General features: G+C 41.4%; 1 protein-coding gene across 1 annotated transcript in view; it reads right to left on the reverse strand.

Annotated features, from left to right (window-relative positions):
• The window catches only part of HUNK (hormonally up-regulated Neu-associated kinase), a gene marked incomplete at its 5' end in the record, with an annotated part of 35,663 nt that extends 23,276 nt beyond the window's left edge, over positions 1 to 12,387 (reverse strand). The window contains 2 exons of the mRNA XM_010024888.1: positions 3,663 to 3,718; positions 12,095 to 12,387. Of these exons, the coding sequence (XP_010023190.1) occupies positions 3,663 to 3,718; positions 12,095 to 12,387 (349 nt within the window). The remainder of the gene's footprint in view (positions 1 to 3,662; positions 3,719 to 12,094) is intronic.
• Positions 12,388 to 12,930: the final 543 nt, after the last annotated feature.

Genomic DNA, 12,930 nt, shown 5'->3' on the forward strand with positions numbered 1-12,930 from the left:
TAGTGCTTTCCACTCTACTGGCTGCGCCTCTGAGAGCGAGACAAGCCCAAGAGACAAGAATCACCACATTTAACATCTAAAGAGGCTCAAAGAGGTTTTGCTGGAGAACACTGTCAAAACAAGGGAGGATCAAGACAATTTCCTTGTCTCTGATAGAAAACAGTTGTTTCTGGACACTGCTTAATAATTTCTGCTAGATATGTATTATCCCTGGGTCTTATACAAATACTTCCGAGGATCCATTTACTTAATTAACTTAACTTACTTATTAGCTTTGGCCTGAGATGAGTTACATCAACTGTAAAATTATTTTTAAAACTCCTAGAAATAGTATCTCCACACAGTACTATTCGTGGCCTTTACTCTGCTGTGTCACACCACTTCAAAATTACTTGACTGCAATGTAACATTTTATAACTCAAGTATATAAGGGCTATATTCTGTGATGGCGCAAATCAGCACCGCTTTATCATTATCATTGGAGGTATACTGCAGTGGAGGTTTTCATTCTCCTACTTTTTTCGGCTCATTCATTTAATCTAGGCTGGTATACCCTTTTCTTCTTTTTCCGAGTTCCTGTTGAAATGCAGAATGCACACAGACATCCTTAATGGGGACAGGGATTTTATCGCAAAAGAAATGGCAATATTGTTATTAACACTGTGGTAGCACATTGTGATTGCAGTGTGGTTTTTATTAAGGATGCACTGCTGATCGTGATAAGGATGGTATTCCTACCAGCATTGATAATTTCACTGCCATTCCTGCCTCTGTCTGAGGCTTCCTTTCAAAAAGCTGAGCTAATTACAGAACCCAGATCAAAGGCCACACTTGGTTTTCCAAAGTAAATATTGTGACATGGAAACTCCACCACCCCCACTGTTCGTGCTATCGAAGTATCGCAGTACACTACTCCTCTTTAACGCCTCCAGGAGATCAACATTAAACTATGGATATATAGTTATCTCAGAAGCTGTGACAGTTGGAATAGGGCAAGAGCTATTAAACAACAGAAGCTTTAGTACCAAGCTCGTGGATGAGTGTGACCAGAAGAGCTCCATAATGCTCCGCAGGGTGCCATAGGTCCTTGAGCAGGACACCAAGGACTCTGCATGGCCCATGAGTGGCTTTTCACAGCATCTTTTATCAGACACCTAACACTGTGGGCGGGTAAGACGAAGAGAAGTGAATTATTTCAACAGTTTCCAATCCTAATGTTCTTAGATTTGAGACTTGACAGACAGCTAAGAATAAGTTCACTTAACACAGCAAAAGGAGTTTTTGTAATAATGCTATCTAAGAACATACTATAAAACACCTTGTCATGTAGCTAAAAAGAGTAACAAAAGCAAGGTGCCATAAAGCAGCTGGGTGAGGAAAGGGATTCAAGGGATTCAGTTCTCACTGAAATGAACAAACAAGCAGGGACTTTCGATGTTACTTCCTGGTACAGTTTTAATCTTCCTTTCACCTTTACTTTTTTCTTTATGGTGGGTTTTCTTCATTCCACAGTTATTAGAAAAGCAACATTTTATTGGGTACTACTAGTGTGTTTGCTGGTGCACAAGACACAGAGGCCAAGCTCCCACCCTAAAGCAATTAATGTAAGATGGATTTGTAGATTAAAGTCTCTTCTCCCAGGTATGAAAAGCAGCACATAATTCCTAAACATGTTCTTTGCTCCTGAAGAATCTTCCTGGATAGAATATGTGATGACACAACTGATCCAGCACATTTCTAGAAAGACACTACCTAAAATGCACTAAGCGCTGAATGAATGGAGTATGGGGACAGGCAGGGTGGTGGAAGAGGAGTAAATTATCTGGGCTATTCCACCAGCCACAGATGGGCACTGGAAAATTTTCCTTGTCCTGGGAAACCCTGATGGCAACGGAAAGCTGTGCAGCAGCTCGACCACTGCTTCTGCTACCACCTGGAAATGAGGTGCCGGTGAGAAGAGGTTGCCCAGGGACCTGAGACTGCTTCCCACAGTCCCTGCTCCAGCTTTCCCCACAAGCGTAGCAGATGGAGCATGAAGAACAGAGGAACTGCTTCTTCACGGTGAACAACCAGAGATCACCAGCATCGCTAGCAAGATATGGCATGAGCTGACTGTGATACTGAGTCTGTTTTGACTTACAGCAAACTTATTACTAATAAAGCAACCTTTATATTTCTATAACATACCCAGTTGGATGGTGGGATTTAACTGCTTTGTTTTAAAATACATACTGTGTGCAATCTGCTTTGCTTAAAACATCAGGCTGCAGACCTGAGGACAATTCATTTCAACTCTAGCAAGGCTATGGAAGATTGAACTGTCTCTTTTCTCTATTCTTCCCACACCACCCACTGCGCGGAGACCTTTCTGTGCAACTGAACCAAATGAAACTGTAGGAACAGTTCTGAAGTAATTTTCTGGCATGTGAGTTTTAATTGTACGTGTATCATCTGATCAGGTCTAGACGTCAAGTTCAGATACTGTTCTGTAATCAAACACCCAATAATGGTAAAGTTATAGAAATTCTTTAAATCTATCAGATGTTCATACAACTCTGTTGCAAACCATCTGGTCTCACTTATCTGCTAAATCAAGATAATGGGTGGTATCCATCATTACTGATGAATGATTCATGGTAACATATCGGTATCCTCTTGACCCACAGCTGAGGTAATGCAGAGTTCTCTTTTGCTATTATTTTCCCAGAGTCAGTTGATTCGCTACAGACCAACGACTAAAAATCTGGGTAATATTTCCAAAGACTGAATTCTTTAAGTAATTTTATAATATTTCAGATTTCATTAACCATCCTCTTCTTGTTTGTTTGGAGATGCATGTGCTTGATACATTAGTGTGCATCCATACGACCTGAATGTTAAGTGTTTTTCATCACTTTTCAAATCATGAAACCTTTCGAAGAAGGAAAGTCAGTCAAGTTTTAAGTCTGCAACCACAGATCCTGCTATTGGCAGAAGTGTAGGCATGGAGATAAATACAAACAGATGTTTGGGGTTTATTTTATGAAGGGAATTTATTCTTTTCAATGCCCACACTAACATTAATGGGAGTTACGCAAAGGCAGCGAGACTGTACCCACCAATGATGAACCTAAAATGTCTGCCCAGCTTGAATGAATCGTGCGCTGCATACAACTGATACCCAAGTACAATCAAGACTCTATCGTTGATCTTTTTTATTTTTCAACAGCCCTCTAAACCAATTTCATAGTGGGTGCTGGAAGCAAATTTAACGAATATAAATATAGGACCAAATTTTGCCAGCTGCTAAAAATGTGTGCAACTCCCACTGACTTCGGTGGAAGCATATGCATATGGGGGCAGAATCCAACCTTAGTAAATACGGAATTATCAAGATAATAAAATAAATTACTTCTGTGGTGTCAATTCTTTAATTCTTTACAAAGTTCCTGACTTGAATACGAAAGCTGCTGGTTAAAATATGTAGGATTATTCCCATACCCATTTAAAGCTGAATTATTTGGAACATTTTTTTCACAAGATGCTGTCAGGAACAGCTTGATTGCTATCTATACTCTCTCAGCTCCTCTCTGCAGCAACATTAGCAGTTGTCACATGGAGGATTATGAAGTCTCAAAACCTCTCCTTATAAAACTACCAAAAAATTAAAACTGGTTTCATACCAATAAGCTTGATATTGTTGTCTTCATCTAGCAACAGATTCTCTATCTTCAAGTCTCTGAAAGAAATAAAATATTTTGAGTGAGTCTCCAAAATAATGAAGCAGCTTCCCAACGCTGTTATCAGTGTATTTACAGGATTCATACATAATTATGTGTATAATGAAAGCAGCACACGCAGTTCTCCAATTCAGAGCAGAAAACCCCATGCATTGTCTCCTCTCCAGAATTACCAGTGCTTTCACACACAGTTTCAGACCTATTCTTCAGGCACAAAATGACTTTATAAATATTTGTCAGTACATCCTGCAATTAATCAGGTTCTTCAAATTTCTCACATACTTAAAATTTTGCAGAAATCTTAATACACTGCAAACATCTCAAATACGTGTTTTTGGAATTCGAGGTCACTTTCTCATTACTCTTCACAACCAAAGGCTCTTCACTGGTCACAGCTGAAGAATAAACCTTCTTCTGCAGAGATATGATGAGTCAAACATCTGTCCTGTGCTACTGTCTATAGGGAAACCAGAATCAAATTTCTCTGGGGATGAAGCATACAGACTCCTTATAGAGGTGGTCAGCACTGGTACTCCCATATGCAAGAGGCGAAAACTGAGTCTGAGGGATTGAAACGACATCCAGAAGGCCAGTAACACAGCTGGAAGCAACAGCCACACAGGTTTTCTGAGTACCACAGTAGTGCTTTTTCCACTGTACCACCCTCCTTGACCCCACAGAGCCACTGAGCAGATCAGGGCCTGGACCAGTTTCAGGAGACAGAGGGTAAAATGAAAGTGGTCTCCTTGTACAAGATGACTTGACCTGTCTTCTGATGTGTAATTCAGAACATTGTTCACTTTATATGTGAACATTCACCACTTAAGAACATGGTTGCACTTTCCTAATGTTGGATATACATGTTCTACCCAAGCAAAATACCCAGAGATCACACACACACACACACAAAACCGACCCCAAACTAAACATTTAGTATAATACGAAAAATCATTTAGGTTGCTACATTTCTCCATGACTTCTAGCAGTTGGCCATGTCTTTATCACAAGAATTCTTTCCCCACCCAGACATAAAATATTTCTGACAATGAGTGTGCTGGAATATCAATAGCTCAGGCTAGAAGCAGTGATGCTTCTCCCAGCACACTTTGGAAAAATATGGATAATAAAGCCATCAGCTATAATTATGGGAAGTTAGTGACATCCACGGTATTTTGCCTTTGTAAGGCAAAGGGAGTAATGAAGGTTGCCCCTATTACAGATGAAGATATAAAATTTAATAAAATTAGACAAGTAAACCAACCAAACCAAACAAAGTACTTCCACAAGAAAAGATATGGGAAAGAAAGAAAAATAGCTGTAATCAACTACAAGCCTTTTTTAAAAGGTTCCTCTCTGTTTCAGTCTATGCCCATGCTGCATTTCAAATAAACCTGAGGCAGAAGAGTACCCGCAGGTAGGATGCCACTCACTTCATTAAAATGACCACAAGGACTTCTCGAAACAGATGTTTCTACGCACCAGTGATCATTTCTTGCAGATTTTCCTTGCTTCACATGGAAAAAAAATAGGGGAAATAGTCTATAAATCTACTGAAGGAGAATATTTTGCCAATTTCAGGTACCATGGGGCAATATCCAGGCTTTCCTAGAGTGTTCAGGTGAACACATCCTAAGGAGAGGACTGCCTTCTACACCAGTCCTCTTCTTGGAGAGGCAACATAACTCGGACAATAAAGCATCAGCCTCAGACACAGGAGGAGGGGATTATGTTTCCTCCTTTGGCAATAACCCAGTGTGTCGACTTAAGGAAACCAGCCACATTAGAAGTGACAGCTAATTTCAAACACCATGGCAGAGATTCAACCACATTTGGCCATGTTTTGACCAAGACCCAGCCGACAAAGAGCCCACTCTCCAGCCCTGCTCCCACTCCAAGGGTGAGCACCAGCTCATGGCCGTGCATCCCATGAGCCCAGCTGATATCCATGGTGTCCCACTCCTCATCCACATGTACCCCACGTCCTCCAGAAGGAGCTTCCCTTGTAAGGCAACCACTGCTGCTGAAAAATGGCTTCATACAAGGAGGCCATGCCCTGCCAGATGGATCCAGACCAACCTACTTCTGCTTCCTTCTACTGCCAAAAAAGGGCTTATTTCTTCACATCTCACATCTTTATTGCTTGCAGGTGGAGGTTTTCACAGACAGTGCAATTAGCCTCCAGAAAGATATCGGGGCCGGGAATTTAACAGGAGAGACTGCAAAAAAAAAAGTATGGGAAAGAGGGGAAAACAACCCAACCAAAAAAGCCCAAACACCAAGCCCCCCATAAAGCAAAAACTAAACTGAAAACAACAGAAGCAGATGGAGCTCTGGTTCGGGCCATACACTGCAAAATTCACTACAACATCTCAAAGTAAGGAGAAGGACCATTTGGAAGCTCTGAGTAAACATCAGCTAAGAAGAGGTAAGACTTTAAAAATAAAGGCAAGGGAAGGAAAAGATGATAGCTGTAAGTTAAGGAGAAAAGACATGCAGGCAATTAGAACAATAAGAAAGTGACAAGGGCAAAACATCAACACAAGACATTCACAAGGATTCAAGGTAAAAAACCCCTAAAACTAAAAGTAAACATTACAGGGCATTTGAAAGCTATCAGAGGGAAAACCTAAGAATTTAAATACAGCACCAGTATAGAGTGCAATCAGACATGGTTAATTAAAGATGTTTACCCATATGTCTGTTCTCAGAGATTTGCTGGTCAGTGGTAACTGATCGAACATATTTTGTCAACCCATGTCAATATGAAAGCACTTTTAAGTGTGACACTGGGAGCGAGGCAACAGGTTTTCACTCCTTGATACAACCTAATAAGAAGATTCCACTTGAAGCAGCTTTAGAAATGAAAAGCAAAAGCATGAGAAACCAAACCAGAAATCCCCAGACTAAGCTATAGTTGGTGCACTGCTGCTGTGCAGATGTGGATGTGTGGACAGGCACTGTACAGGACACCCAGGCAGCCTGATCCCCTGCAGCACAGAGAGATGGCAGGACAGCAGAAGTGCAAATACAGCCTGTGCGTCTGGACAAGATCGGTGGCCTCAGGACAGAAGGGTTATTCAGTGAATACTTCAGGTGACTTTAATGATACACCAGATTACCCAGTATTTCTTTTTGACAAAAAGTGCAGCAGTACAATCCAATTACGTATCTGCCTTAGGCTTATCCTGCAGACAGGACTGATTTCCCTAAACTTCCTAAAAGCTTTATTATCTCAGTTCTGTCCAATTCAAACTTTAATTATTTTTTACAAAGAGGCTTATCTCAGTTGCTGCTTTGTTTGAATGTTTGCATTAATTCATTGCAATGGAAAAAGTAGTACATTGCACCCAAAAGTGTTAGGGAACCCTGAATTTCATGGACTGTATTATAAACTGTTTAACAAATAAAAGCAAATCTATTTATTTTAGTCAGTGGAGTATTTTGAACATTTTTAACAGCTGTATACTGCAAGGAAGAATGAGAGTTACCAGCTACCGAAACGCAGTTGCTGGAGACCTTCAGTTTCCCTCCTTAAAGTAAATCTGATCTTTTTCCTTACTGTTGCACCTCCTCAAAAACTAGGACTAAACGGTTTTTTCTTTCCCTTTAAGCAAATTTTCAGCACTCATTGCTGAAAAACTTCAAAATATGCTCAGTGATAAAATACTAAAGGAACAAAAAAAATTACCTTTTCTTGAGTTAGTTTCATGATGCTGGGAGTGTCTAACCAAGGTACAAGTTAGTCAAATCTGTGAATAATAAAGTCACTCAAGAAAGACCAAGCTGCATGACCACAACGTGGAGAATCAGCATATATTCATGCCTTGTCAGCTTGTGAAGCTAGCAGCATAGAGTCTACTTGAAAATAAGCCTTTTTCATCAGATGGATTATCTGGGAGTTTGTTCTGTTGTTGATGGAGCTCATCTTTCTCTGCCTTTGCTTAGAACTTCACAGAATACTTTGGAAACCCAAAGTCCAGCCAGTGCCTCTACCAAGCAACACAAGCCTGCTCCACTGAGTGAACTACCCCAGCTTTAGCTGCCAGCTCAGTGTGCTTTTGAAAGCAGCTTATGCAGTGCCATTGCAGGCATCAGACCTCAAAATTGAAGTTTTTGCATTTCGCACTTCATTTCTTGTCTGGGGGAGGAGGGATGAGAAGGAAGGTTTTACCAGCAAGCAGCTGCAAAGCAGCTGTTGTTAGCTGCTGTCTCCTGCCTATTATTTTTAATCAGAACAGCATTGCAAAAAAAATCACTAAATCACTACCTTAACTACCGCACCTGCAAGCCCACTTTCCATGCAAAAGCCGGCGGTGAGTTGGAATAGTTGCAGAGATTTGGGTTCATCACCATGTCAATATACACTTCAAAGGCTTTGTTATCAAACTTTAGTTTTGAGCCTGATTCTTCTATCAGACACAACATCACTGAAGTCAATGTAGATGCCTCTATAAAAGAGGAATTCAGTCTATTGTCTTCACTAAATGATGTTTAGTTTGTTTACAGCAGAGTACTCCAAGAGAGAATGCCCAACGGTAATTTTGAAATCTAACATAAAATAGAAAGGCAAACCAGCTCTGCACTTCTAAAGGAGACTATTTTCTGTAGTGCAGGATCTGCCATAAATACGGCATCAGCAGGCAGACTACTGGCACTTAAAATTGATAGGATGGAAGTTATCAAAGCCAACATGACAAAGTAGTGGGTACCAAAGCAGGAACCCTGTGGGACCCTGAGCAACTGGATCATATGACAGCACCTTCCTATGCTAGGGAAGATACGATGGAGAAATATATCAACTATGCTTAAAACCTGTGGGGGTTTTTTTGTGTCTTTCAAACTCCAGATCTGCTTTTAATTACAAAATGGCAGTAGAAGGTACAAATATGCTGCCACGAAAGCAGAAAAGGGGGGAATACAGAAAGCTATCTTTGCTACCAATACATTATTAAATTCTTTTCTTTGACATCCTGACAGTAATTGCACTGAATGGGATTGAATTTTGTTAAAATTACTTTGAAAGGGTTGTTGAGAATTTCCTGTGGGATGCAGTGGCAAGCACCAAGGCTTTCACTTCATTTTCTCTGTTGTCCTTACACTCCCAAGGGGCTTATTGTTCATCCTGCTTTTTGACAGCATGAAGGCCTGTGTAAACACCCTCTAAAAAGAGAAAGCTTCACCAGATATTGCCATTTGGGTTTGTTTTCCTCTGTCAGAGGGAAAGATAAATATTCCTACCTGATTCACAGCTGAGCTTGTTGCAAGTATATTTTTAGCAACCAAGCAGCTTTCCTGATAGAAGGAATGAAACACAAACGATTACATGAAATTATATATAGAAGAGTTACTTTTTTTTCAGTAAGCAGCTAAGGAGTCCTGCAGCCTGGCGACCCCTCACTGAAGATGTAGCTCCCGCACTCAAGAACTTGCAGTCTTCATCCATTGTAGTAGATAAAATATTTACAGTTTTAAATACATCTATACAGTCAAACATGAGTTTGGGGTTTTTTTAACCTCTCTAAATAAAATGAGGTTTCTTGAAGGTTTGCTTTGTTCCAGGTTTTTTTAATTTTAGGCTGTTAACACATTGGTGCTTCTTAGCAGAAGCATCTCCATTGAGTTCTGGGTCCCGGCTCTTTTCCAAAGATCAGAGGGCTTTTCTACCATGCCAAGTCTTGACAGTACATCATGAAGCTTACCAAGTTACGTTCATCAAATAATGTAAGCAATTTCATGCAACTTACTTCATCTGGCTTTTTTTCAACCCGAGCTATAGAACACGGTAAGTCATGTATATTATTCCCTGAATAATGCAGACAAATCCAGTAATTTTTTGTAATAAAATCGTCAGTGAACACTTCTCAATGTTCTGCCTCATTCAATGTGAATGATGAAAGCATCTGGAGGGGAGACAAACAGCAGACCACTTTCTGGCCTATGATGCCATGTTTTGTTTCACACTCAGTGAATGCAAACACCCACAGATCACCACATAGATGAAAGTGCTGTTATTTTTACCTGCTTTAAAAATAACAACATAAACGACAACAGAACATTGCCATTTCATCCAGGGTGAGAATGAATCAGACTTTTGCACTATTTTTTCCCCTCTGCAGTCTGTTTTTAGAGTTGCCATAGTCAAAAGCCCAGGATGCTGAAGGACAACTCCTGGGGTAACTATTATTCTCACTCCCTTTTTTGCTCATGGAGAGCCAGGATAATAAATCTGGATCACACCACCAATGTTTTTGCTGCATTTCTACACTGCTCTACATACTTTGTTTGCAGAGTAAGGCAAGACATTCAGCGGTTAAGCCGGAGAAAATACTTGCAGATATACTGCCTGTGAGTCTGTCAAATTTTATCAGTTTGAGCAGAATTGGACCTGCTCATTATCCAGATGGAAGACTCCCAAAAAGCAGCTCTGTGGCACGCTGTGATTTGAGAAATAGATTGGATGGAGTACTCTGCCTTTGGGGTAAGGATTAATCCACTGCCACAGGGCCAGACAGACAGATCTCAGCTGCCAGATGCAGCAGAGCATGTCAGTATTCCAAGGGCTGCTTCCTCCCCCGGTTCACAAAGGTCCTTCATGCTTTGGTCTCTGTGAGCTGTGTTGTTCAGAGAAAGAAGGGTGATGGAGAAAATGGCTGTGAGCTTGCAGCATCTGTATGGGAACTCAAGCTCCTTGGGCTCATGTTCTCTGTGGACCCCAAAGCCTTGCCTTCTTCCCACCACAGTCATCTGTTGATTCTATCTTGTACCTAGTGAACAAGCTATTTTGGTACAAAACGTGGGTTTGAATCTTCTCTGAAAAAGAAGGGAACCAAAGCCAAGCCCACCAACCCCCCATAAGCACTGCAGCCACTATGCAGAAGGTAAATTTTTCAGGGAGAGGAACTGCTGCTGCTGAACTCAATACTGCTGTTAAAACCTAAACATGTTCATCTGTTCCTGACGGGTTTTCCTCTGCCCATCTCAGAAACTTTGACCTTTTTCCTTCCTCTCTCTCTGTACATACTGGATATCGATTGATCCCTTAAAGCAGTAAGTAGACTTCTGCCTTTTCCATGCCCCGAACTGTGGGGTTAATAACTTAAAGAGGTCAGCAAGTCAGTTGTTAAGAGCAAACCTGCAGAACAGACCTGGCTGCTCAAATATTTATATTACAGTGGTACGAGAAATTTAGCTTGAGATAAGACCTCGCTCGGTACACCTGACATTGTATACCTGTCCCTAATGGATCACAGGGAAGACACAGGTAGAATCAAGACAAAAAAAGCAGTTTTCAGAGCACATGGACTTCCACCAAGCCAGATGCACCCAACAGTGTTGCACAGTGGTAGGTAGCTCAGCAGACAGCTGGGCACAGCTGGAGGAGCTGGCTGTGGGCTGCCTTCAGGCAGTTTGCCAGCTGCCTGCACAGCAGCCCTGTGGAAGGGAGTGTACAACAGCTCCCCATCTTCCACAGACTCAGAGGAGACAAGAAAATTAAGACCCAGACTCTCAAAGTATTCACATGTCTTAACTCCTACAACATGCCTAAATAACCTAAAAGGATGAACGTACACAACCTGCTCAGCATTATAAGGGAAGTATATGGGAGTCCAGACTTAACACCAGTTGGCCCAAGTTAGAAAGTGGAGCCTTCTTCTTGGACAATACCCTAAGAAGAGAAGAGGAGACATACTGGGTCAGAGCAAAGGTCCACCCAGCCTACCATCCTCACATCTCCACAGCAACCAAGAGCCTCTAGGCAGAGAAAGGGAAAGGAAACCACATGTGATACCTCTACCTGTAAGACGAACTGAACGGTTGCATAGTCTGCATTGTCCTTCACAGTCTTCAAACTTGTGAGGTCCTGCTGAGGCAATATAACAAATGGAAAGAGCAGCAGAAGCAAGGGACTTCCATAGTCCCATTTAGGCCTCATCCCAGCTGTGCCTCTGCAAGGCTTTGGGCAAATCCGTTCACCTCTCTATACCGCTGTATTCTACCACTAAAACAACAGACACAACCACCTCCTCAAAGAAATAGTGAAATGATTCATCAGTTAATGTTGGTACAGAGCTTTGTAGAGGAAAAATAGTGCTTACAGGGAAAGATCCCTCCTTTAGCAAAGCACAGGCTTATTTTTCAGGACATGGAGTCAGCATGGCTTCCATGTGCTTTCCTGAAGCTACACACTTACTGAAGTGCCTTCTGCAGATACTTTATAACATCTAAAAAATGGGCATAACAGTATCATGAAGATTTACCAAAAAAGCTGTCAGGAATATGTTTTTATAAGGAACCCTCCTTACCATAAAATAAATTCCAAATTACCACTTGGAGGCTCTGAGATAAATTTTACCAGAGAGAGTTTTTAAGATTACCTGTGAACTACTCCTGCCCGGTGCAGATGTTCAACTGCCAGGATCAGCTGCCGGATATATTTGCGCGCTTCATGCTCCTCAAGTCTCTTCTTCTCGTAGATCTTGTGCATCAGGTTGCCACCAGGGCACAGCTCCATGACAAGGTAGTAGCTGTTTTCAGTTTCCAGTATATCCAGCAGCTGAGCAATATTGGGGTGGCGGATCATTTGCTGGATCTGCCCTTCCCGTCGGAGATTCTTAGTGACATAGGTGTCCTTTTTGGCTCTCTTCTTGTCAATTACTTTCACTGCCACCTAATGAACAAACAGACGAGAGGGGGTTGTTAGCAGTCACACTGATGATGTATTGCTTTAATCTTGTTTTAAAAAAAAACAAACAAAAAGGGTATCAGTCTCAACTGATACACCACGGTTTCAGGCACAATTGCACAGGTCACAGAAATAGAGAGAAATAGCTGGTTTTCCAACCCCATTGACAGTTTCTTTCTTTATTCCCTTGTACAATGACAGACAAAAGTTATTGCAAGGGAACAGGTAACAAAGAAAAGGAGACAATCTTGTTAACCATACCCAAACTCTTAGCACACTTAATGCTGGGCATTTATTTTATCTATTTTCCCAGAAAGTCTTCAGGCTGGTGTTTACAAGTTTTACATGTCATTTCTGGTATTTCCTGGCTTTAGATACATGACTTCAGATGATACACTTCCACGGCAAGTTGCTAACACTTGCCAAGTGCTAGTTTTGCATGATTACACAGAATAAAAACATACTATGAAAGACAAAATAATTTTGGTACCACGCTCTTGGCACTTCTTCCCCTCCCCCCCCCCCCCC

This window comes from Nestor notabilis, unplaced genomic scaffold, assembly GCF_000696875.1.
Source record: "Nestor notabilis isolate BGI_N333 unplaced genomic scaffold, ASM69687v1 scaffold10682, whole genome shotgun sequence".
NCBI lineage: Eukaryota > Metazoa > Chordata > Aves > Psittaciformes > Psittacidae > Nestor > Nestor notabilis.